This window comes from Myxine glutinosa, chromosome 1 (genome assembly GCF_964187855.1).
Source record: "Myxine glutinosa chromosome 1, kmMyxGlut1.1, whole genome shotgun sequence".
NCBI classification, from domain to species: domain Eukaryota; kingdom Metazoa; phylum Chordata; class Myxini; order Myxiniformes; family Myxinidae; genus Myxine; species Myxine glutinosa.
Genome location: NC_136261.1, coordinates 150,430,808 through 150,458,729, shown reverse-complemented (window position 1 = coordinate 150,458,729; position 27,922 = coordinate 150,430,808). Strand labels below are relative to the sequence as shown.

The 27,922-nt window shown below is 43.1% G+C and overlaps 1 protein-coding gene across 5 annotated transcripts in view; it reads left to right on the top strand.

Annotated features, from left to right (window-relative positions):
* The window catches only part of TNPO3 (transportin 3), a 190,622-nt gene that overhangs the window by 88,353 nt on the left and 74,347 nt on the right, over positions 1 to 27,922 (top strand). For all 5 annotated transcript variants that reach the window (XM_068119730.2, XM_068119715.2, XM_068119722.2 and 2 more), the window contains exons 15-19: positions 1,982 to 2,042; positions 2,141 to 2,281; positions 2,500 to 2,616; positions 12,492 to 12,586; positions 14,901 to 15,057. In XM_068119730.2, coding sequence (XP_067975831.1) covers positions 1,982 to 2,042; positions 2,141 to 2,281; positions 2,500 to 2,616; positions 12,492 to 12,586; positions 14,901 to 15,057 — 571 coding nt within the window. The remainder of the gene's footprint in view (positions 1 to 1,981; positions 2,043 to 2,140; positions 2,282 to 2,499; positions 2,617 to 12,491; positions 12,587 to 14,900; positions 15,058 to 27,922) is intronic.

The window sequence follows — 27,922 nt, the reverse complement described above, 5'->3', positions numbered from 1 at the left end:
GACAGCTCTCACGGGTGATCTTCTCAGAAATAGAAATACAGGCTGACCATAGAAATATAATGGGTGATTTTTCTGCCGGTCCTTGTGAAGTGGCAAAGAATATGGCTCTTTCTTGCACTAAATGACATATTCTAGGTAGATGACCAGTTGCTTATTTTCTCCAGATCGGCAGAGAGAGATGCTGCTGCAGCTTGCCTGGCGAAGGGGTGTGGAACTATCCTGCACAGTGGTGTCGTCTGCAAAGTGATGCAATGGATTTTGCAGTGATGAAGACATGTCATTGATGTATATCGAGAAAACGATTGGTCCCAGAACACTACATTGAGGGACGCCGGCCTCTAGAGGTACAACATGGGATAATATTCCGTCCAAAGCCACCCATTGCTTTTGAGCGCACAGGAAATCTGATAGTCTAGGAGGGAGCTCTGGGCACCTTTAGCTGACGGATTGGAAATCGCAGCAGGGTGCCATGCAGAATCAAATGCATAGGTGTCCATTGAGATAGCCCTTACCTCTTGTTTGAGATTGAGGGCATCCATCCATTGCTCACACTGAAGAAGCAGCATGTCCACGGTGAAATGGCCGAAATGGAAGCCGAACTGTTGGTTGGAGATAATGGAGTTAGAGAAACGATGAGTCTTGCTGAATCATAATTTTTTATCTTGAACTCACAGTATATTACTTTTTTCTGGCATGAATAAAAGTTCGTTTTGTTTTTGCACTCAGTTAATGTCGATGACGTATTGGTGATAGTTTGATCCCTCTGTTAGCGTAATGAAAATATTTTGCTGCTTTAATATAATGACTCATTTTGTACTTGGTTTTCCTTAACCAACCAGGTGGTTTAATGTTGATGTAATTTGGAGCTGGTACTGCTGAATAACTGTTCATTGTAATATTAATGTTTCCATCTTCTTCGTAGTCTTTTGTCCAGCTTGATGTCATGTTGTAGACAGCAGTTAAAGGTTGTAGGTAGTAGGTTTTTAGATAGTAGGTTGTAGACAGCAACTGCCCAGGGTAGTACTACCTTTTGGACAAGTTTAGGAGCGTTAAAGTGCTGCCTGGAACCATCTTACACACTGTGTCAGGATTGCTGGTCTTACTCTGTCTCACTCAAACTATAGCGACTAGCTTCAATCTTGCTTTGCCGCAAAAAAACATCGCACACTTTTCTTACTCATTTATTTAAGGCCTGGCCTCGACGAGGGCTATATAGTCTGTGACTGGAGCCTTCAACATAAATAAATTAATAAATGTTTGTGCCTTAGAAATTTTCATCGCAAAATTATGTTCAAGCCGTCTTCTTATTTGACTTGTGATTTGACTGCAATACTGCATGTTGAAGCATTTCCTATAGATGTTGAAGAATTGTTGATTTGGTGAATCTCTGTCTTTCCACAACCCTCACCCTCTGAGGTGCAAAGATGCACACATCAAACGTTTTAATCGGCTGGTTGTTACTCCATTGCAGGGTGCTACTGTGAAACAGACTTCAACTTTAGCAGGAGTTTAGAATTTAGCCAGCACAAGACCTCCATTTTATTATTATTATTATTATTATTATTATTATTATTGTTATTATTATATTTCCAAAGATAATGCAGACTGGAATACTCAAAAGCAATCGTTAGTACAGGGGAAAGCAATCTTAATATTCTTTCTGAAAGGACTTGTTCTTTGATCCAACTTCCTGCTTGTAAAGCACCAGGCCAAAAGTTTGTCGAATCCTGGTCCTGTCCGAGACTGAACCCTAAGTAGATGGCTCAAAGGTGAGTACTCTCCCTCTGAGCTATCCTGCAAGCCCAGTTGATGGTTGCTGAGGCTGAAAAAATTAGAAACTTGCAGGGTTTTGCACCATTTCAGGCAAAGTTAGCCAACATGGAGGGCATCTTTGAAGTGACAAGTTTATGATTTAAAAGGTGCTATGTTTGAAGTATGAAAATTGCTTTCTTTTCATGTTAAATGTGTTTTTTTGTGACAGACATACTAATCCCATTGTTGAAAATGGACAAGTTCATCCTTGCCAGCTTGTCATCCAGGAGGTGAAATTTAATTGTAACGTCCCAAGTTGCCTGCAATACATACTGGTTGTGGTACTATTCAGCGTTGGACAGATATTTGTGTGTGATGCATCTTGTAGATCTGGCCGGTATTGTCTGATACGCTTACAAAAAACCAAGCAGACAACCGCATAGTGGAAAGGTGTTGCCGTTGTCTGCGATTTGCAATCCGCTGCGTTGGGAAGGGCTCTGCTGCCTTGTTAGACCCTCTTGTTACTCAGGTGAGTCTTGAAATGCATGGGATTTGAACATTGCCAATAAAGAGTAGGAACAATGATCGGAGAGGAAAATGGATGTTTATTGGATCAAAAAAGTGATGGAAATTTAACCTTTTTCATTTTCCACATTTTGTTGAAGAAATTTCTGTGCAGAATATACATATTTTTTTTCATGAACTCATTATGTTGGGTGGTTATCAGTTATCTTTGTCTGTGTGCAGATGGTGCGAGTGTACCACACACATCAGCACTCTTGCTTCCTTTATCTTGGTTCAATCCTCGTGGATGAATATGGATCAGAGGAAGGCTGTCGGCAAGGTCTGCTCGACATGCTGCAAGTATGACCCCTGGCTGCATGTATTGTCTTCTCTAGGTCGTTTGTAAAATTGTTCCCTATTTAATGAGTTCAATGTGGGGCATTTAATCTAAAATGGATAACATGAACACGGTGACACCTGTAAATATTTACTTCCACGGTGATCCATTTATTGTGACTAAAACGGCACTCCGTAGAGCGCATACCTCCGCCAGGCTTGAACAGTTTACGTTTTGTATCCCACTGATGGGCTGTTTCTGCATTTGGACCTTCACCAAAATCTAATCGGTTTGTTATTGTGACTTACCCAACTTGACCACCAAGTTTATGTCGTTATCTGTCCAAAACATTTTGAAACATCGTGCTACATATCGATTTTGCCCCATCTCTCAATTAGGAAGAATCACTTAGGATTTTTAAAGAATTATCGTGTCCGAATCCGGATCTTCACCAAAATCGAATCGTTTCATCCTTGCCATACACTCAAACTGTCCACCAAGTTTTTTTTCCAAATCCGTCCATAACTTTTGGGGATATCCTGCTCACAAACAGACAGACACAAACCAACAGACGGGTGAAAGCATAATTTCCATCCACCTTCAGTGGCGGAGGTAACGAGTATGCACTCTTGCCCTCCAGACACGCACACTCTTCTCAGCCCACCTCTGGTGGGCAGAGCTGAGTGAGGCAGTCTTGAAAATATGTTTCATAATTTTTGTCATTTTTGAAAGGAATTTTATTGATCACAACATATCATACTCCATATCACAACATAGCTGATGATTTGTAATACTGGCTACCACCAAAGGTGGTGATATTTCCACCGCACTAACTTTTGAGTTTTGGTAATATCCACTTTGGCTCCATTATAGGAAAATTACATAAAAGGTATCAGATTATATGGATTGAATGTTTCCAGCAGAGGGAATAAATATATATTTCCTCCAGCACCCCCCCCCCCCTCCCTCCTCCCTCCTCTCCCCCCATGCCCCTCACCCACCCCCTCCTTTTGTACAACAAAGCACTTGTATCCATACCTTCCTTCCTTCATGCAGTTACCTTCTATAGTGTGTATATGAGAGTGCATTAGTATTTTCTGTGTCTTTCATTCTTACTGTAAAATGCAGCTGAAGCAATGTTGTTCTTTTGGTGCAAAGAGTAATCGTTTCCTGTTTGGTAAATTAATTGAGGGTGAGTATGGTGGCTCATAAGATTAAGAAAATTGGCTTAAGCCACACAAGACTGAGCCCCATTGATAAATATGTCCGCTTGCCATTTTGCTTGACTTTTAGCGAGGCAATAAGTGTGCTTTTGTAAGATGATAGTAAGATCTTTGTTGTGCTTAACCAAATGTCGACAGCATGCATACAGATGCCACATTCATGCCAGATGTTAACTCATATTTGTCAGTTCAAACTTTTGTACAGAGAATTGAAAGTTAATATTTAGTCGTTTGTAGAGTTTTACTTACTTTGTCACTGGGAGCTTACGCAATGGATCTGTCACAAGGAACTTTGCAAAATAAGCACAGCTTGAGCCTTCAATGAAGTTGTAGAATATCCCATCAAAATTAATGTTTGAGTATCTCTTCCATAGCAACTACCTCCATTGACTCTCAACCTCAGATGTGAAGATGTTTCTAGCTTGATGTAGCGGCGTCTAAAAGATGGCGATTTGAAATATTTGATATTGGCAACTGCATATTTTGCTCCAAACCGTTCACAACAAAGTCTCCTGGAGTTTCACCGGATCTGTAAAAAATCCAGTCACTGTTCCCTGCCTGTTCTGAACGACAGGATGTGAAGGTGGAATGCGTCTAAAGAGTGTAATCTCTGCTATAGGATACCTCCACGGTGATGCTGGCCTAAAACAACTGTCACATGAGTCTGGTGTGTGTGTGGTGCTGGCAGTGTCCCAAAAATATAGCAGTCAATGGCTTTGACAGAGCATTTTATGCCATGAGGATAGTTGATAAGCATTCCATGCCAAGTTCCTTTGGAATTTTGTCGCTTGGTGCCATAAAAGAGAAATGGAAACATACAGCAAGGCAAAACTAAACACTTTATTGAAGAAGTTTGACAGTGCCTTTTCTGAGGATGAAAATTGGCACTTTCACGAGAGAAACTTAATATGGAGCTAATCAGAGAAATTGGGGATATTGTCGTCCATTTTTACCTCCGCTCAGAGAAGAAGCTAGCACTACATCACCAACATTGAAGTTCTGGGATGATATCCTGTGCAAGGTTCTCCTCCCATTCATTTTGTATCGGTTCCACCAGACGCGGCTCATGGGATATCCAAGAATCAGTAAAAGCACAATCTCCCCCACTTTTGCTTGCCACAAATCAATCAAATTATGCAAAGTGCATGCCTGTCTTTTAACTGTCGATGAGAAGATTACCACAAGACTTCACTGGGGTGTTCAGAAATGGCGAATTTGTAGTGAAACTACTCAAGAGAAAGATCAACAATGTGTGGATGGATTATATGATTGAGGCCACTGAGAACAAGATATTGAAAGGGGCTGGCAGAATTATTGGACTGACACTAAGGGGGCCTGTGCTGTTTTGATGGTTCTGAAGTCGGCCCATCACAGCACAGTACTCACAACAAATTCAGAAGAATGTTGCCGAGAATGTAGAGAAAGATCCATCCAAGTACCATGATGCAGCTGCAGAAAAACATTGGACAACTGATGTCAGAAGGGTCATTAACATGTGTGAAAAATCAACAGTGAAAACAATGGCGACCATGCAAAAAAACGTTAAAATAAAAAAACAAGGATGTTTTGATGGGCAATGAAGTGATGTACTGAAGATTGCTGCCAGTGAGCTGTAAGAAAAAGGTACCTCTCGAGCATGTCCTCTCCTATGAAAATCTTCAGTACCACTCAGCCTGTTCACAGAAGATGGACTCGTGGTATCCTGCATCATGTCTGATTCCAGGTGGTACTGGTGAGAAGGTTGCATGAAAAGAATCACGTGATGCCATCATTTTTGATGACCGTGCAGTCATTCAAATGCTAGCACCTCTAACCAAGTCATACAAGCTTACATTCTGAGAAATGGCTGACTGATTTTGCCACGACACAATATGGACACTATCACAGAGGTCCACAGATCATATTCGGATTCATCGCGTGTTTGACAGATATATGAAGTCGAGTATAAAGAACCAAACCAGAGCAAACCGTGGAGGAGGTGATTTAGGTATTCCTTACCGCATACAGCCAGACATTTCCATACCTACAAATTGGAAACAGTTCCTTTCCAGAGGGGAAAACAAGGCCAATCTTGCTCAGTTTTGCACAGGGTACATGATAGAAAATGGAGTCATTTTATTGAGTGACAAGCAGACACTATACATCAGTGGTGGACAAGGGCAGATAGAATGGCGCAGAAGTACGCACACTTGCCTCTTAAGCTGCCCAGCCTGGGTTTGAATCCCGACCCAGCTATAAACTGTCATCCAGGTGTTTCACAGGCAAGGTGGTGCATCAATGTGTGTGCTGTTCCTCAGTTGGGCATTACACGGCTTCCTGTTTTCCAGCATTAGGTGATGGATATTAAATATCCCTTGGTATCCTTCGCAAAGAGATGGCAAGCTATTGCCGGCACCAAGAACAAATGACAAATTCCTGCCCTAACCAGCAGAAGGCATTGTATCAGTGGCACAGCCACCATCTCAGCAAATGATGCTACCCCGCAGCCTTTTGCTGCATACAAATGAAGTGGTGGACATGGGAACAAGGCTCTGCATATCACAAAGGATAGTTGTGTGGAAATTGAGAAACTCCAGACTCTGCTCAATTTGGGGAAAGGGTTGACATTCCAAAAATACGAAATGGCGGCAGCCATAACATTTGTTGGGACTCTGTGTGGCAAAGCAGATTGTGAGCCTTTGAAACCCTCAGGTGTGACAACATGTCAAAACTAGATGGTATTCATAGAATACTTACTCTGCGCAGTCAACTTGGTGTGAGCCAACTCTTCTATTTTTGAACGGGTTTTTTTTTCTTTGATCCAATATGGCCGCTAGACCACGTGAGCGATGACATCATAAATTTATATTCTCTAATATTATTGTTGCATAGGTCACGTCACGCTCAATACATTTAAAAAATGATCAGACTAAGTGTTGTCCCTGTCTCATTATGATGTCATAATTATGGCACAATGACGTCATCATTAACAACACCTATTCCTCATATGGAGTTCTTTACAATGAGCCATGTTTCAATTTTTTCCATAGAGTGGTTTTGGAGATATAGAGGTGCGACGTTTTTTGGTTTTTCCAAGATGGCGCCTGTACCACATGACCTATGACGTAATGATTATCATTAAAATATTCTAAAGGAGGAGGCGCTCCTATGCTGAAAATTTCGTGTCCATCAGACCAACAGTTGCTGAGAAAAAAAAATCATAATAGGATAAGTGTTGTATTTGTTGAATTACTAGGGCATGCCCGTACTATATCTATATCTAAAATTATATCCCCCCCTCTATTTACATGAAATGGTTTGGTCCATGAAATGTTTTGGTCCATTCGCAACGCCAAAGCGAACGGCGAACGCTTTACATGAAATGGTTTGGTGCATGAAATGTTTTGGTCCATTCGCAACGCCAAAGCGAACGGCGAACGGCTTGCGAGTACAGTGACAATCCCCCCGGGGTTTTTATTAGTTTTAAAACATAGTTTAACGCCAACATAGCGCCAACATAGTTTGCAAACGTGAAATAAATGAATACGCTCTCAAATGTGCCATCCGAGGCAGAGTGTGTCCGCCACGTTCGGCACACGCGATAGTTCGCTGCTCTCTGATTGGTTGAATCGTTTTTTGGACATAGCTCGGTAAGTAATTGTCCGATTAATATGAAACCTTGAAAAGGCACATCCTCGGGTCCCCAGCAATATACCTGGCAAGTTAAAAGTATATCGGACCCGTGGTTGTCGAGAAACAGCGGTCACAGACAAACAAACGTACAAACAGAGATTACTGGAATTATAGATAGATGACAACGAAGGCACCGATGACATCGTCATTAACATATGTTATTCCCCATGGGAAGTAGTTGGCAATGACCCAGGTCTCATGTTTTTCCATGGAGTGGTTTCAGAGATATAGAGGTGCAAAATTTTTCTAAGATGGCACCTGTACCACGTGAAATATGACGTCATAATTATCATTTTAAAAATTCTGCAGGAGGAGCCGCTCATATTCTGAAAATTGTGTCCATTGGACTAACAGTTGCAGAGGAATTTTTTTTTTCATACTGATTAGATCAAGCGTTGTACTTGTCGAATTATGACGTCATAATGAAGGCACCAATGACATCATCATCAACATGTTATTCCCCTTGAGGAGTACTTGACAATGAGCCATGTTTAAATTTTCCCATTAGTGGTTTGGGTGATGGAGGTGTAACGTTTTTCCAAGATGGCGTCTGTACCACTTGACCAATGACGTCATAATTGTGAATAAAAAAAATTATACAAGCAGAGGCACTCCTATGGTAAAATTTCGTGCCAATCGGACCAACGGTTGCCAAGAAAAATAATTTAAAAAATGCCGACACGTACGCCACACGTATGTATGCACGTACGCAACCGAATGCTTACCCCTGCTTTTTGCTTCTCAAGCGCAGGGTAATAAATCACTCCTGTGAAGAAGCTACATCCAACAGAAGACAGCTTTTACTTGCACCTTCAACGGCATATCTACCAGTTGCTGATATAGTCAGGTTCACTATGTTTTTTCGTTCAAAATCATGGTAGATTAGCAAACCTATACATTTTTGGAAACGTTATTACATGGAAAATCTGAAAATCAATGTTTACATTTGCCAATTCCGACCAATTCGATTCGACCAATTCGACCAATCGACCAATTCCATTCGACCAATCGCTTCGATCGACCATTCGACCAATTCGATCGATTCGATTCGATTCGATCGACCATTCGACCAATTCGATTTGCCAATCAATTTGACCGACCTTTGCTTGTGTGGAACGGACTGTGAAAACGATGCGGACTATATTGTCGGATACGACACACAGGACAGCGATGACGAACTCTAAATGGCATATTCTGTAATCGTGTATGTTTGATGCCATTGACTGCCTGTGTATATTTTGTCATTGACTGCCTGTGTAGATGTGAAGTTATACTGACTGCATGTGTGTATATGATTTTGCTGACTGCCTGTGTATGTTTGGTGATATGAATTATTGTGACACATTTTGATGTTATTAACTGCCTGTACAAAATGATAACATGTATTTGATTATGCAACTTATCGCGAATATAAAGACAGTATTTTGCAATTCAAAACCTTTGATTCGTGTCTTACCATTCCCCATAGCACTAATTTGATACTTTCATTGGATTCCTTGTCCCTGAAAATATAGGTTTAGTATATTTTTTAAAGTTTTTAGGGTAATTAGAGGCAGAAATAGAACAAAATATGTATTTTACAGTGGCCATTTTGAAAATCCAAAATGGCCGCCATACAGGTATCTCTCCAAATGTAAACATTGATTTTTAGTTTCCTTATGCTATAACCTTTCCAAAAATGTATAGGTTTGCTAATCTACCATGATTTTGAACGAAATATAATTTATTGGTGAACCTGACTAATATAGCAATAAGCTATCATTAGCATACAAGAGTCTTTGGACCCTCCAGAGTTTGGCTACGAAAACACGGCAGATGGGACATCTATGTTGCCAAAGTTGATGAACCAGCCTGCTGCTGCCTGGGAGCTGTTAAATGACTTCGTGTGCAATTGCCTGCCGGACTCCTGTGGTTCTCAGTGCACGTGCCTTGAAAACTACCAGCCTTGTATGGCAGCATGTAACTGTCTGTGCCCAGTTGTGCCCAGTTGATACAACAGAAGAATCCAGCATGTGGAAATCCTCTGACACATGCTGCACGATAGGACAGCGAGTCCGACAGTGAATCAGCCGATGTGTACAGTAGTTTGAGTGTTATCTAGAGGAATGAGTTCTAATTGGCCCACTTTATGAACAATGGCGTAAATATTTATCTGGCAGTTTTGCAAATACCTTTGTTGCATTCCCTTGCCCCAGAAAACCATGGATGAGACACCAAAATGTATGCGTTGTATTAAATTAATGAATGTGATAAGAAGTGAAAATGTCGGCTATCTTGGAAAATGGTGGCATATGCAAATTGCCCTCACTTTTAAACTTGTCATATTTTATTTTATCTCAATAAATCAAAGATTAATTCTAGCTATGTGAAGAAATGTTATTATTCAGGGTCCGGTTGGTGAATACCAATGCCTTATTTCCCATCATGCTGCAGGACTATTCTTATCACATCCTGATATTGCTTACTTTGACTTAAAACGATGATGACCACATAACTTCAGGCATTAAGCTTCTTTACAACTCCGCTCTGCTCTAACCCCTCAAGTCCACTCTCCGCAACCCCTCTACTCCGCTGCCCCAGCCCCTCAACTTCCCCCCCACCCCCCAACTACTCCCACCCTACATCCCCACAGCTTCGATGTCCTACCCACTACACCCCCTCCCCACCATAAGTCGTCAGTACTCCCGTCTCCCCCATCCCCAAGTCCTCAAGCCTCCTCTCCCATCCCACTCCCCACTCCCTACTCCCCCCCCCCCCCCCCATCCCAAAAGCCCAATTCTTCATCCTCCTCTGCCTCTTTCTTCCTGTTCTTCAAAGCGAGAGGGCATTAATGATATTAAGTGGCTAGAATTGAACTGGGGTCAAGTTAAATTAAGATCAAATAAATTAAGAGGTTAGATTTAGAGGATAAAATTATATAATGGCAAAAAAACATTTAATTATTCCTGTCTGTGGAACCAACTTCCACATTTTCTTCAATCAAATTCTTCCCTCAAGTCTTCAAGACTGCAGTTCACCTCCATCTCGGATCCCTAATCTAAAACCAACCATCCCCATTCACAACTGTTCAACCTTTCTCATCCAAAACCGTGATCTTTTCTACACCTGTTGAGACCATCCACACCTCCCCTTCCCCCCAAAACAATATTTTGCTTCTGTGTCCATCTTGTCTTCCCCTAGCGTTCTCCCCTACCACTCATCGTCACCCACATCCCTTTGTCCGTCTGTCTATTTTCTCCTTCGGCCTCTTTCTCTTTCTGCTGTTCCTTTTGTTATACTGTGTGTGACCTGATCCCTTCTATGTTCTGGCTCTTCCACAATGAACCTTGACTCTGTATTTTTTAAAAAAATTCACAATCTCGCGAGTCTACAGAATCTCATGATATGTGACAGTGGGACAGACAGACAAGCATATTATATACATTTTATTGTCTTCAATGGCCTGATCTCAGATCATCTGTTTTGAGTCCATCCTGGGCATTAAACTTTGGCTAGCTAACACTTCTCTTGGCAATTGGTGGAAGCCATAAATCTTAAACAGGAGGTCAGGGATGCACGCAATCGGCACATATGTCTCAGTAGTATACGTCTACCACCCCTTCGACTGCAAGCTGGAGTGCCCCAAGCCATCATCGTGAATTGAGTTCTGGCTCCAATGACGCGCGTCTCCGTATACCAGCAAAGGATCACAGATGCTAATTTGACAGATTGGAATGTTGCATCAACGAAGGAAGTCGTGCATGCATCCTCACATTGTCTCTGGAAGGTTTGTTTAGCGAACTCACTCAACCACTTCCTTGATCAGTTCCTCAAATAACTTGTCCCTCAAACTTCTGAGCCTCAGCATTAGCCAGGGCATCCTTTGAACAGATCATTTAGCAACGACAGGCTACAGACTGGGTATCCTCCATTGTTCCAAGTCCTTTCTCGGCATTCCAAAAATTCTACGGTCGAGATAATTGCAATAGCCCAAGACCACCGACAATTTATATTTATCAATGCAGTATCCCTTGATTTCATTGCATTTGCTCCATTTGTCTGTCCTTCAAGCTGTCTTTGCCGGTAAAGTCGAAGTTTTCGGACTGCTTCTTCAACCATGTCTTATGTGCTTCACTCAATTTCATGGCATCAGCGAAACTGTCTACCACACAGATGAGACTTCAATTTTTTCAAAATATAAGTCCATGTGTTCAACAAGGCCTTTATTTTATCGCTCACCGGAGCACTGCTCTCCCCTATCTATGGCTTGGTGCGCTCGCTTCACACCTCTCACTTGTAGATGCTCTGGAATCCAAAGCTTTCAACATTATTGTAATATCCCACCAAGTAGAGGCTCAGTCCTGTTGCTCTCTCATCACAATACAGTTGCTACCCTTTCTGGTGTCTTCTGCCTCTCTGATGGTCTTGCTACCTCCCCTTTTCAGCCTTCTGCTCCTCCCTATTCCTCCAGGATACACATGGTCTTCGAGACGCCACCAAATTGTTAACCTTTCAAAATCCAGGCTTGCTTCCCATCTCTTCTCATTTGTTCCTCTTTTCTTCTGTTTGTAGAATCTCTTTATTGTGTTGGTACAATACCACTCTTCCCTCCAGGGCTTCAATACGATAGCTTTTGATTATGTCGTGTCACATTCCATCCCTATCTCTGATCTTTTTTTACCTTGTTATTTTTATGCCACCCCAATGCTCACCCCCCTCTTATTAGTAGATAACTTTATTTTTCTTTCCTCTCCTCTTGTTCCCATTTCAATCCACCTACCTGTTTGTGCCCAATTGCTTTCCAATCACCCCAATGTCATTATTCTACCCTGATATCCTCCTGCCATTTGTACATTTTGGATATATTAAAAAAACCTCACTATTGTCATCTTGTTTTGTGTGCAGTGCGGAATGTGGCGTTATCATCCGGTGCACTTGAAACTCGTACCGTAGCTGTCTGAGGAATGTATTTTGTCCTCAGAATGGAGGTATAATTGTTCATTGCCATCTTATATTTGTTCTAGGCCTTCTGTGGTCCAACCTTCTCTGTGCTGGACCAGCCAAGCGGATTGCGGAATCATCCGGACACTGTGGATGACTTGTTTCGCTTGGTGACCAGGTTGGGGCAATTTGTTTTGAGCTTTCAGTTACACAATACTTGCTGTGATCAGACAGTGTTGTTACTTGATTGGCTAAAAAAAATCATAATTGTTATTTTGAGGGAGGACTTGGGGTGATTATTTGTGTAAAATAAGGTAAATGTTCAGATGCTGAACAAACAGTGAAACAACAACAACAACATGCATTTTAAAGGCCATTTTCCCTACTAGAGTGGGGGTTAGCCTTGCGGTCCCCATGACAATCTTCTCCATTTTGCCCTATTTTCTGCATCTCTCCTTGTTATAACCCCCTTGCCTGCATTTCTTCTTCCACCATCTTTAGCCAAGTCTTTCTCGGTCTTCCCCATCCTCTACTTCCTTCTACATTCATTTCCATCACTCTTCTCAACCAGTCACTTTCATCCTTCCTCAACACATGACCAAACCATCTCAACCTGTTCCTCTTCACAGCATCAATCACAGGCTCTATTCCCATCATCTTTCGCAATTCATCATTTGTCTTCCTCTCTCTCAACGATACTCCGCACATCCGTCGAACCATTCGCATTTCCACCCTTTCCAACCTTCGTTGCTGCTCTACATTCATTACCCATGTCTCGCTCCCATAAATCATAGCACTTCTCACACATGCAGCATACACCTTTCCCTTCAGCTTCAACGACACTCCCCTCATCATCAGCACGCCACTCAGTTCCCGAAACCTCTTCCATGCACATCTCACTCGAGCAACCGTTGCCGAGTCTGATCCACCTTCTCCATTCAGCATGTCTCTGAGGTAGCAAAATGTTTTCACACCTTCCAGCTTCACGCCATCTCCAAGATCCAACTCAACATTTCCTCCATCTGCAGCTCCCTCTGTGCACACCTTACATTTGAATGTAGCTGCCACACTGGTTAATGACCCTCTCAGACCACTACATTTTTGATGAACTCACTCAGCGCACATTGTACATTGAATGGAGTTCACTCCGACACCCTTCCTACACACAGCACAGGGCCACTTCCCAGTTCTTTCCACCTCACCACATGCTTTACCACTTGCCATCACCTTCGTCTTTCCGATATTCACCTTCAGACCTTTTGTCTCCATACATTCCTTCCACTTGTTCATCTTTTCCTTCAGTCCATCCATACTTTCCGCAATCAACACCAGATCATCTGCATACAACAACTCCCACGGTAAACCCTCCTTTACGTTCTGAGCCAGCACCTCCATCACAGCTACAAATAGTAGTGGACTTAGTACCGACCCCTGATGCACTCCCACCTTCACCTCAAACTCACCACTGTTCCTGTCCTTCGTCCTTACAGCTGTGCGCGCTCTTTTGTGCATTGCCATCACTACTCTGATCAACCATTCCTCCACTCCTAACTTCCTCAATGCCCAGGTCAATACTTTGCATGGAACCCTATCGAATGGTTTCTCCAGATCAACAAACCCAAGAAACAACTTCTTCCTCTTCTCCATGTACTTCTCCTGCAACTGCCTCACAATGAAAAGCGCGTCTGTCGTTCCTCTTCCTGGCATAAATCCAAACTGCATTTCGTCGATCTTCACTTTCTTCCTTATCCTCCTCTCCAACACCCTTTCCAATACCTTCATTCCATGCTCCAATAACTTTATCGCTCGGTGCGAGCCACACTCCAGAGGGTCACCTTTCCCCTTGTATAGAGGGACGAGGGTACTCAGTTCCCAATCCACTGGAATGTGGCCTTCTTTCACCACCAGATTACAGATCTCTGTCATTCTCTTCACACCCCAACTTCCTGCTGCCTTCAACATATCTCCCACAACTCCCGTTGGCCCTCCCGCTTTTCTACCCTTCATTGCTGTTATCGCTTCCTCAACTTCCTTCTCAGTTATCTTCTCTGCCGGTCCGAAAACTGGGTTACTCTCCATGTTGCCATCCCATTCATTCTCTGTATTCAACAGCATTTCCATATATCTTTTCCATCTTCCTTTAATTCCATCTGGGTCGACAACGATTTGTCCCACTTCATCCTTCAAGCAACTCACCCCCATCACATCACACCTCTCTTTCACACCAGGGTAGCGGAACTAGTTAGCGTGTCGGAGTCTCGCTCGTTATCGGAATCAACCAGACGGATCGCTCCACCAACTAAGAACGGCCATGCACCACCACCCACAGTTTCAGCAAACAGTGAAAGATTTGTGTTTTATAGACAATTTATTAAGGCCTTGAATACATAACTGTGTGTTTTCTTGACAGTAGGATGATGTAAATGCCTTATCATGATGATAATGCCTTATGATTATGTATAAAGCATCAAGAGCTACATTTTTTTTTGCAGGTTTATCCAGCGCAGCCCATTGACTTTGCTTCGCTGTGCTGCCATGCTGGCCATCCTGCAGTGTGCTCTTGCTGCAGCTACACTCGACCATCGTGATGCTAACTGCAGTGTCATGAAGTTCCTTAGGGACCTTATCCACTGTGGTATTGTTAACGATGTGAGCCAACCCCCCTTCCCCAACCCAAGCTACTCCGTGCTAACGATTTTTTTTTCATATGTGCAAGTCTCATATTAACACACCAAATAACTAATAATGTACTTGTTTTACTTTTTGTATTGTACAGGGTCCGTCAGGGAGGTGTGACGATTTTCAGAAAACTCGTACACAGTTATTTTTAGTCGAATTTCAATTTTTATTTTTTTTAAAGACTACATATATAATGCCATGTAATCCACTGTAACAAAGACATTTAAAAAAATGTAATTCATGTTTGAAAAATGACATCATCTAAATGGCGGCCGTTCTTGTCCAAGCATTCTTGCAGACGCGCGGAAATGTTGTCCATAGACCTTTCAACCATGGCAAGTGGAATAGCTCGAATTTCTCTGGTGATGGGTGATGGCATCTGAAAGGGTCTCAAGAGTGCGTGGTTTTTCAATGTAAACCTTAGCTTTCAGGGAACCCCATAAAAAATAGTCACAGGGTGAAAGATCGGGCGATCAAGGGGGCCACTCCACATCCCCACGGATTGAAATGAGGTGCCCTGGAAAATGTTATCTTAATAAGGCCATTGATTCTCTTGAGGTATGGCAAGTAGCCCCATCTTGCTGAAACCAAACTGTAGGGAGGTCAATGCGACGTCGTCTCAATTCAGGCAGTAAGAACTCGCGCAACATCGTAACATAACGTTGTGAGTTGACTGTCACAGTGCGTCCGCCTTCCTTGAAAAAATAAGGCCCAATTATGCCGAATCGGACTATTCCGGCGAGCGCGAGCGTGCCGAATCGGACTATTCCGGGGAGCGCAAGCGTACCGTACCGCTGACCGACGAGGGCTGGCCTCCACAGCTTGTCGAACCCTTTCGATGTTTTCCGGGGTCCTAACGGTTCGATCACCTCCCCGAGCTGCTCCCGGCCTCACAGATCCAGTTGTCCTGAAGTTTTTTACCCTTCAATATTGTGTTTCGAGACGGAACGGTGCCACGTCGACCAACATTGAAGTGAGTACGAAATCTGCGCTGTGTAAGCACCACCGAACTACCCGTTTGAATAAACGTCTCAACAACAAAGACGCGATGTGCAATCGTCCACAGCTCCATGGCTACTGAAATGGCGCCTAACAACGAGTAACCAACAGCCATCACGCATGCGCTAGACCTCCCCACTTGCATTGTTATACCCAATTCAAACATGAATTACATTTTTAAAATGTCTTTGTTACAGTGTATTAAATGGCATTATATATGTAGTCTTTAAAAAAAAAAAAAATTGGAATTCGACTAAAAATAACTGTGTACGAGTTTTCTGAAAATCGTCACACCTCCCAGCCGGACCCTGTATTTTGTATTGTACTAATAATGTATTTTTGTATTGTATCTTTTTGCAATCTAAATCTTGATTTTTTTGGGGGGGGGGGGGGGGGGGGGGGGGTTGGGAGCATTTTTCTTTACAGGAGTGAGGCTCGTGGAAGAGCAAGATATTACTGACATTGGGACAAACATCAAGGGAATGAGGGAAGAGGAGAGCGAGGGAAGGGGTCGGAACCACTGAAACTAGCAGGGAAATTGAATGGCTGAGGAAAGGTTGATGGGGGTAATAAAAATCATGGATCAGAATTTAGGGGGACAATAAATTGTGGTGCACTGCTTGTTTGAAGTCCTGGAGGGAAGAGTGATGCAGAACAACATCTGGAAGGTGCTTCCTGCATAGATGGGAAAAGCGAGGAATAAGAGCTGAGGTATTCGTTTAGCTTGGATTTTGTAACTTTAACAAGGAAGGGGGGTTACTGGAAAAAATGCATGCAGAGAGTGGAGGGATCAATTTTGGAGAATAGATGGGGGTGGGGAACAGACCACCAACCCTCCTGCTGTGTGAGAGCAGCAGACCTTGTCTCTCATCAGTCATCACTGAAGAAACCAATCATTTTGAGAGCTTTTTATTCCATAGCATCCAGGAGAGTGAGGTGATGTTGGGTTGCAAGCCCGTAGCTAAGAATAGTACTCCTTTGAGCTCTGGACAAAGGCCTAGTAAATAGCAAGTAGCTCTGATTGTCCAAGGAAAGTACAAAGTCTAATCATTTCCAGATCACCAGAGAGGGAGAGAGCGACGTAGATATGTTGTCTGCCCAGCAGAGGGATGAGGGTACTGGACGACGGACGACACAATTTGGAGTTATCTGCAAAAAACGAAGAGAAGATTTTCCAGAGCTTCGGAGAGGTCTTTAATATAGAGGAACAGGACTGAGTCCGAAACACTGCCTTGTGGAACTCCAGACACCATTGAGAAAGGGAAGGAGAGGTTTCCATTGATGGCAACATGTTGATTGCATGAGTGGAGGCAGTCAGAAATGCAGGAATGTAGGTGGATGGGTTCAAATATAAAATGTAGTCTTGCGCATTGCACCTTGGTAAGCAAAGCAGGATATCAGACCGTGTCCAATGCCAGAGATCTGTCCAGGGAGTCGGTCCTAACCTCTTGCTTGACATTGAGCACCTCCAACCATTGCTGAGAAAGGAACAAAAGAATGTCCAGCATGGATTGACTGGGATGGAATCCAAACTGATGGTTAGATATCAGACATTGAAAACAGGAAATATTTGAGACTTGACATAAGCTGTAATGATAGATTGCATGAATTTCCTTGGAATTGCAATTAAGTTCACCAGCTTGTAGTTTATGGGATCTGTTTTTGCACCATTCTGCGAGACGGCAGTGACATTTGCTTACTTCCATGGAAAAGGGTGGTTGCCAAAGGAGAGCAGACTGACTTTGGTACACAGAGGGGGGGGAAGCAAGATTGCCAGAACAGGATTTGAGAACATGGATACTGGTGCCATCTTGGCCCGTTGCTTAAGCGGAGTCAGGCTGGACCGAACTTTCCCTCCCTTCTCGGGTGAGAAGTTACACCGAGTCTAGCGGACAGTGCATGTGTTGGGGTAAAATGAGGACAGAATAGGATAGTTTGGGTGCACGACATTTGGAGGGAAAGACGGAGTTCATACAGTCACGTGAAAAAGTAAGTACACCCCATGTAAAGTTTTGACTTTTTCAACATATTTCAACATACAGCTATTTGTTCTTCATTTCAACAATATTGATAGAGAAAGGTGATATAATATAACAAATATCATGAAACATTTACATTTTGTAGTCCATTGTATAATTTAAATAAACATAAATGCAAATTTCTCATGTGGAAAAAGTAAGTACACCCCATTAAATGTTTTTAAAATCTTTTTAACAAATGTGGACATATCAATATTTGATCTTCATTTAAACAGTATCTATAGATAAAGGTGATCGAATTGAACAAAACACAATGAAAAATTGACTTTGCAATAATTTATTCAACAAAAAATTGTTTCACAGCATGCACAATTGCATGCACAACTTGTTTCAAATCCCCCCACAACATCTCGATGGGATTTAGATCCGGGCTTTGACTTGGCCATTCCAGAACCCTCCATTTCTTTCTTTTCAGCCATTCCTTGGTAGATTTACTGGTATGTTTAGGGCCATTGTCATGTTGCAAGGTCCACCTTCGGTTGAGCTTCAACTTTCCAACAGATGGCCTCACATTATCCTCAAGCACCCTCTGGTACAATGAAGAATTCATAGTGGATTCTATGATGGTGAGCTGCCCAGGCCCTGATGCAGCAAAGCTGCCTCAAACCATAATATTTCCACCACCATGCTTTACAGTTGGTATCAGGTTCTTGTAGTCAGGTATTGACCTTGTGGTCAAACAAATAAACAAACAAAAAAAAATTCTATATTAATTCTTTCTCTCCTCCCGGACACGTGCTTGTTCGCTCTCCTCCTCGTCTCGACTTGTGCCCCGCCCCCTATATCTCGTTTTTCTTCCACCTCTGCTCCTGCTTTCTCAAATCCACGTTCTCACTTAGAGACTTTTCCCAGATTGTTTTTCATGGTTTTGTTTAAATATTATTTAAATATGTTTAAACCGCAGCCGTGCTGACGGCTCCCCCCCCCCCCCCCCCCCAGAATTTCCATGTTTTAAACGTTTCCCTGTGTGTACCCTGGATTAAAATAGGTATACCGTATCCCTGCGTGTCGTAAGAGACGACTAAGAGGGTTGGCGTCAGGAAGGGCATCCGGCCATAAAAAAATTGCCTCAAAAAGAGAACCATGGGCAGGGTACAGGCAGGGTACAGCCTGGAATGGAGATCGGTTTCTGAGGTTTGGGACATGGAATGTAGGGACAATGACAGGGAGATCAGGAGAAGTGGTGGAAGTATTGGTCAGAAGAAGAGTGGAGATATGTTGTGTGCAAGAGACGAGATGGAAGGGAAGTGGTGTGAGAATGGTGAAGAGTAGGCAGGGACAGAAATACAAGTTTATGTGGCACCTGGAGGGCGTGAATGGTGTTGGTGTCCTGTTTTCTGAGGAGTTTGTAGACAGTGTGGTGAGTGTGACGAGAGTGAGTGATAGGTTGATGATGGTGAAAATGATGATTGGAAAGCTCTTGGTGAACGTCATCTTGGGATATGCTCCGCAGGTTGGTCGAAGCGATGAAGAGAAGGACAAGTTCTGGTGTGCGAAAGAGAAGCTGATGGAAAACGTGAAAGATGAGGAAGTTGTTGTGGTAGGAGGAGACCTAAATGGACATGTGGGAAGGAGTATGGATGGTTTTGACGGAGTTCATGGGGGTTACGGATATGGTGTGAGAAATGGAGAAGGTGAAAGGATTTTGGAGTTTGCTGATGGAGCTGATTTGTTGATTTGTAATACTCAGTTCCAGAAAGAGGATAATAAGCTTGTTACATACACGTCAGGTGGGTTGACGACAAACGTTGACTACCTGATGGTGCGTAGGCGAGATAGGGGGCACCTCTGGGACACAAAGGTGATCCCGGGGGAGGAGGCTGTTTCACAGCACCACTTGGTTGTCTGCGACATAAGGGTGAAAGGTGCGAGGAGAGCTCGGCGGGTGAAGTACCAACCGAGAATGAAGGTGTGGAGGTTGAAAGAGGTGACAGTAAGGGAGGCATTAAAAGAGAGGCTGAGTAGGGTCGAGGATGATGTGGTTGAGCTTGAAAGTGGTTGAGCTTGAAAGTGGTTGGATGTTAATGAAAGCTAGTCTGTTGGGAGCCGTTGGTGAGGTATGTGGATGGACAAAAGGACCACCGAGGCACTCCGAAACATGGTGGTGGGATGATGAAGTTGGAAAGAGGATTGACAAGAAGAGGAAGAAGTTCAAGGAGTGGCAGAAGGCGAAGGGTACGGGAGCAGAAACAGCAGAGCATGAAAGTTATAAGGCAGCCAGGAAGGCTGCAAAGAAAGAGGTAGCAAAGGCGCAGGAGGCATGTAGGAAAATGTTCGGAGAACGCTAGGATTCGGAAGAAGGTCAGAAAGCAGTATTCAGGATTGAAAAGCAGATAGCGAAAGAGAGGTGTGATGTGATGGGGGTGAGTTGCTTGAAGGATGAAGTGGGACAAATCGTTGTCGACCCAGATGGAATTAAAGGAAGATGGAAAAGATATATGGAAATGCTGTTGAATATAGAGAATGAATGGGATGGCAACATAGAGAGTAACCCAGTTTTAGGACCGGCAGAGAAGATAACTGAGAAGGAAGTTGAGGAAGCGATAAAATCAATGAAGGGTAGAAAAGCGAGAGGGCCGACGGGAGTTGTGGGAAATATGTTGAAGGCAGCAGGAAGTTGGGGTGTGAAGAGAATGACAGAGATCTGTAATCTGGTGGTGAAAGAAGGCCGCATTCCAGTGGATTGGGAACTGAGTACCCTCATCCCTCTATACAAGGGGAAAGGTGACCCTCTGGAGTGTGGCTCGTACCGAGCGATAAAGTTATTGGAGCATGGAATGAAGGTATTGGAAAGGGTGTTGGAGAGGAGGATAAGGAAGAAAGTGAAGATCGACGAAATGCAGTTTGGATTTATGCCAGGAAGAGGAACGACAGACGCGCTTTTCATTGTGAGGCAGTTGCAGGAGAAGTACGTGGAGAAGAGGAAGAAGTTGTTTCTTGGGTTTGTTGATCTGGAGAAAGCATTCGATAGGGTTCCACGCAAAGTATTGACATGGGCATTGAGGAAGTTAGGAGTGGAGGAATGGTTGATCAGAGTAGTGATGGCAATGTACAAAAGAGCGCACACAGCTGTAAGGACGAAGGATGGGAACAGTGGTGAGTTTGAGGTGAAGGTGGGAGTGCATCAGGGGTCGGTACTAAGTCCACTACTATTTGTAGCTGTGATGGAGGTGCTGGCTCAGAACGTAAAGGAGGGTTTACCGTGGGAGTTGTTGTATGCAGATGATCTGGTGTTGATTGCGGAAAGTATGGATGGACTGAAGGAAAAGATGAACAAGTGGAAGGAATGTATGGAGACAAAAGGTCTGAAGGTGAATATCGGAAAGACGAAGGTGATGGCAAGTGGTAAAGCATGTGGTGAGGTGGAAAGAACTGGGAAGTGGCCCTGTGCTGTGTGTAGGAAGGGTGTCGGAGTGAACTCCATTCAATGTACAATGTGCGCTGAGTGGGTTCATCAAAAATGTAGTGGTCTGAGAGGGTCATTAACCAGTGTGGCAGCTACATTCAAATGTAAGGTGTGCACAGAGGGAGCTGCAGATGGAGGAAATGTTGAGTTGGATCTTGGAGACGGCATGAAACTGGAAGGTGTGAAAACATTTTGCTACCTCGGAGGCATGATGAATGGAGAAGGTGGATCAGACTCGGCAACAGTTGCTGGAGTGAGATGTGCATGGAAGAAGTTTCGGGACTGAGTGTCGTGCTGATGATGAGGGGAATGTCGTTGAAGCTGAAGGGAAAGGTGTATGCTGCATGTTTGAGAAGTGTTATGATTTATGGGAGCGAGACAAGGGTAATGAACGTAGAGCAGCAACGAAGGTTGGAAAGGGTGGAAATGCGAATGGTTCGACGGATGTGCGGAGTATCGTTAGAGAGAGGAAGACAAATGATGAATTGCGAAAGATGATGGGAATAGAGCCTGTGATTGATGCTGTGAAGAGGAACAGGTTGAGATGGTTTGGTCATGTGTTGAGGAAGGATGAAAGTGACTGGTTGAGAAGAGTGATGGAAATGAATGTAGAAGGAAGTAGAGGACGGGGAAGACTTGGCTAAAGATGGTGGAAGAAGAAATTCGGGCAAGTAGTAAGGGCATTTTATGAGATATTTCACAAATCTGTTAACTAAATTGTTACCAAAAAATTTCTTCACCAATATGTTTGTAAAGGTGTGTAATAACATGTGTTAAAATGTTGAAGTTCAACTCACGTGGGAAACCCAGAAAAAAAGCTGTTGAATTCGGGTACCGAAAAATATTTTCGAGAAATTTTTTTTTTTTAAATCGGCCCTTAAGTAACTTATGAGGGGTCAAAGAAGGGTTTTTCATGATTCTGAGTTGATTGTTAACATTTATATTTTCACTTTTACATTTACACACAAAGTAGCTTTTATTTCACATACATATATAATACTCAAGAGTTGTTTCTCATTCACAATGTCAGAAGTTTCAACAGTCATTGTCTATGTCTTCTTCAGACTCAACAACATCATGGCTGCAGTTTCTGCATGTAATGCCATTACAGACTCCACAGGCCGAGATGCACGTGACCCCATTCTTCTTGCAGCTGCATCGCCGGTTGCTGCAATCTCCATGACAATTACAGCTCGTGAACTGCAATAGCTCCTCAGGAGCCGTGGGGTCCAGTGTTGGAACTGGCTCATACCCATGCACACCTATTGTCCATCCATAGTCACTGGGTTCAGAGACATGCTCTGTAGAAGGATCCAGTCTGGGTCTGCAGGTAGGCACGGAGTGAATGTTGTGCAGCTGCACCCTCTGTTGGAGGTAGTCTCTCTGGTTTGATCACTCCTGCCGCTGCCTTCCTTGAGAACATGTTGTACCGAATTTCACCCAATGTAGTATCTCGTCCATGGTAAATGTACTTGAAACATGATCTCAGCGATCAGTGAGGTACTCAGCGAGGGGGGAGAGAACATGATCGCGTTCGTTCCTATCTGTTTCCTGTTCGTAAATGGAATAATCTTTACTTCAGTTCCTCTCAGGATCTTAGCTTTGTCGAGTGCCTTCAACTTCACCCGGGGGAAAGCTGCTGTTGTCTGTGGATCTGGCAAAGGTGGTGCCGGAGAGGTGACTTCGATCCAACCCATTGAGTGAAAGGGAGTGTTTCCGTGAATAGAGACAATGTTTAAATCTATATTGTCTCCAACAAACTGAGTGACTGCATTGTTTGTTTCCCCAACCTCCATAAAGACCACCTGATCATTACTTGACAATTCACTTTCACTGGCTGGCACTTTGGCTGTCATCACTGATTGATCCTCAAGCGCAGCATCAACCGCAACCTCATCATTGATCTGTTCATCGGTTTCCTCCACAATGGTGTCAAGAGTGCCAGAAGTATCTGGAACATCATCTCCACTCCTACTATTAAGGAAGCAGTATTTGTAGTTTTGTGTCTCCGTGTAAGACTCAGTGTATCCCAGCCGGTGGAACTTGTTGAGCATCCATTTTGACCCAAATCTATGATCAAGTTGTATGGCAAGCCCCATTTGGTGTGGCAATACTCCAGACCGAGGTCGACAGGCCTTAATAAAATTCTGCCCCCAAACGGCAACTCTTTCGTCTGTCTTGACAATCGGTCTCAAGAACATCTGAAGGCTTGCAGGAACAAGTGTCAGCTGACTATCGATGTCAGTCATACTGTGTGTGGTGGGGTATGACTTTGGACCTAAATCAATCAAGGCAATATCATTGGATATGAACTTGAGTGCCGTCTTTATGATCTGAGTCTTCTCATCTCCATGGTCAAGATTAGCATGATGCCCTCGCAGAATATTGTCGGTGCCATCTTTGAGACAGAGTACATCTGCCCTTCTTTCCTGTGTTGTGAAATACAAGGTGTCTTCGTATTTCTCTAGAAGTTTTATCTTTAGCCAATGCTTTGAATAAGAAAGGCTCTTCTCTGGTGACTGATCAAACTCCTGCAGCTTTTCATGGACTTGGTCCATGTTCATTACCCCATGCTCTAATTCTGAGTCTAACCATTCGCAGAATTCAATAAAAACTGCCTCTCGCTCCTCATCAATACTCCTCTGTCCTCTCTTCCTTTTTCCTTCCTCATCAGTCTTGGACAAACTGTCACCTCTCGCAAACATAAGTTTGCATCGCAAATGGTACAGTGTTTCTTCTGCTACCAAGTCGTTGATCCCTTCCAGGCGTCCAGTGACTTCAGTGCCCCAGTCATCCCCGCGACTCCGTGCTGTCTTCAGCAAGCTTGCCTTCAGTGTATCTGCAGTCAAATTATCTGGCACTCTGTATTTCTTTCTAGCTTGTGCTGGATTATTTTTGTAGAGCTGGGCTGGTTGGTTGCAAAGAATGCATACATCCTTATACAGGAGGTCAACTGACTGTGATCTTCTAGAACTGCAGCCAGTTGATGAACTGAACTCACAAGTAGTGCGTCTTCTCTTCAACTTTGATGACTCTTTCTCTGCCTTTGATGCTTGAGCTGACTTCTTGGTGGTTGCAACAAAGTTGTTGTACAGATCATTTTTACACTTCTGGTGGTACCTCAGTTTTCCTTCCTTTTGAGCCTCCTTCATACGTTCCACAACAGTAACATTTTCGACAGTTTCTGCTTGTTTCAATAAAGTTGAGTATCCCTTTGGAGTTGCCTGTATGAGCCTTTCAGCTGGTGTATCCGAGCGTGCACAGATGAAGCAATTGAGCACAGGTGGAGTAACGTCTTCATCCATATTGCTAGACTCCATGTCCTGCAAAGTAGAAAATGAGATATATTTAGAAATTATTTTTTCACAAAGGAGTGTCTGTGGTGAAATATAAATGTTAACAATCAACTCAGAATCATGAAAAACCCTTATTTGACCCCTCATACGTTACTTAAGGGCCGATTTAAAAAAATATAAATATTCGAAAATAATTTTTCGGTACCCGAATTCAACAGCTTTTTTTCTGGGTTTCCCACGGGAGTTGACCTTCAACATTTTAACACATGTTATTACACACCTTTACAAACATATTGGTGAAGAAATTTTTTGGTAACAATTTAGTTAACAGATTTTCATATGTTTCCCTTACTAAAGGGGGTAAACAAGGAAAGATGCAGAAAATAGGGCAAAATGGAGAAGATTGTCATGGGGACCGAAAGGCTAACCCCCACTCTAGTAGGGAAAATGGCCTTTTAAAATGCATGTTGTGTTTGTATCAGGTTCTTCTGGTCAAATGCTGTCTTTGGTTTTCGCCAAACATGCCTTCTGGTACTGTGGCCAAATAGCTCTACCTTTGACTCATCTGTCCAGAGCACATTGTTCCAGAAGTGCTGGTCTTTGCCTAGGTGTTTATTGGCAAATTTTAGTCTTGCCCTGATGTTCTTTCTGGACAGCAATGGTTTCCTCCTGGCACACCTCCCATGTAGATCAAATTTGTGCAGCCTCTTTCTAATGCTAGACTCGTGCACTTTGGCATCAACAGTGGCAAGAGCTACCTGTAGGTTCCGTGATGACATTCTGGGGTTCTGAGAGACTTATTTCAGCATCTTTCGGTCTGCTCTCGGGCTGAACTTGCTGGGACGGCCTGGCCTGAACAAGTTGGCAGTTGTTTGAAATCTTCTCCACTTGTAGATGATCTTCCGGACAGTCGAATGATTGATTTCAAATTGTTTGGAGATCTTTTAAAATCCCTTCCCAGACTCGTAGGCATCTATAACCTTCTTTCTGAAGGCCTCAAAGAGCTCTTTTGATCTAGGCATGGTGACGCCGCACACTTCAACAGCAAAGAGCAAACCAAACGAAATGTCTGAGGTTTAAATAAGACAGGTTCCTCCAAGATCCTCTCCAACGATGTTCTAATAATTTGCACCTGAGCTGGTGCACCTGATTCTAATTTTAGGTATTTGAAGTCGTGATAAATGTAGGGGTGTACTTACTTTTTCCACATGCGAAATTTGCATTTATGTTCATATAAGTTATCCAATGGACTACAAAATGTAAATGTTTCATATTTGTTATATTATATCACCGTTATCTATCAATATTGTTGAAATGAAGATCAAATAGCTGTATGTTGAAATATGTTGAAAAAGTCAAAACTTTACATGGGGTGTACTTACTTTTTCACGTGACTGTACATTCTGCCTTAACTCGAGCAGAGTCTGCATCCCCTGCACTGCCCTTTGTGGAGAGGGTCGGGATGGTCGGGTGCATATATCAGAGACAGATTTGACAAAGCACCACCATGATTTGGAGGAAGATGACTGTGTTTTGAGATTTGGAAGATTGTTTTTTTCTGGCTTGCCTCGGAATCGGAACAAACCTTTTACGAGCCTTACAGAAGGAACAAAAGTTACCCTAATTCAGGATAGCTTTCCAAGCTGAGAATGCAAGCTGCTTGGCTGTAGCATGATTTGATATACCATTGTCCAGAGGGTGGATAGGAAAAAAAACATAGATTGACAACAAGGTGGGATTAAAAAGCAGTTTGAGTTGAAGGATTTATTTTGTTTGAACACATTTCTCTTCAAACCGGCAAATTGCTGATCTCCGACAGCAATCCTTCCAACCCTGCAAAATGTAGTTGGAAGCAATTCAAACGTTTCAATTTGAGGATGACAAAGAAACTTTGGGACAATACCCCTGGCGCTCACCTGGTTGAATAAAGCAGTATACTACACTGACTAAAGGTATTTTAATCCAATTTCAATGGTTGCTAGAAGACAGGACAATATGTAGAATAATACTAACATAATCATAACACTTTAAACAAACAATCATAAAAATACTTATTTTTGGGGGGCAACCCCTTCCCCCCTCCACCCCACCCCCACACCGTATACCTCCTCAGACCCCAATTTTTGTAATGCCTTGAACAAACATTGGTACATCATGGGTGATTAAGGTTGTGGTCGAGTTTCATCAGAATTGTATGTGCAGTTTCTTAGAAGCAAGCAAATACACCTATTTTGGGAGGTAACCCCCCAGTAAACCCTTCAGGGCTCGATTTTTCTTTGTACAACATGCATTTTAAGGCCATTTTCCCTGCTAGAGCGGGGGTTAGCCTTGCGGTCCCCATGACAATCTTCTCCATTTTGCCCTATTTTCTGCATCTCTCCTTGTTCACCCCCTTGCCCGCATTTCTTCTTCCACCATCTTTAGCCAAGTCTTTCTCGGTCTTGCCCGTCCTCTACTTCCTTCTACATTCATTTCCATCACTCTTCTCAACCAGTCACTTTCGTCCTTCCTCAACACATGACCAAACCATCTCAAACTGTTTCTCTTCACAGATATTTGCTATATCTATCGATATCGTACTATATCGATATCGATATCATAGATATCGTACTTTTTAATGCTGTGAACAAACTTTGGTACAACACAGGTGGTGAAGGTTGTGGTCAAGTTTCATCAAAACCGTGTGTGTAGTTTCAGAGAAGAAAGCAAATATCTTTTTTTGGAGGGGGGGGGGGGGGGGGGGGATTGGTCAACCCTCGATCCACTTTGACCCTCGGTAGACCCCCTTAAACCATGAGTTTTTAACTCAACTGGACTAGTGTCTGTCGTCTGTCTGTTGTCTGTAAACAATTCGACGTCTGCGCTCTAAAAGTCACAAATATTGATGAAATTTGATGAAACTTGTTATGCAGCATCTCTAAGACATAAACTAGTTTGGGATTGCATTTGGGCGTTGCCCGCCCAAAAATGGGCACGGCAGGGCGGCCATATTGAAAATCAATTTTTGTCATATATTTTTAGCACATATAAACTATATAGTTTGTGGTTCTATTATGCATATTCTAACCATATTGATATTGACCAGTTGAGTTCAG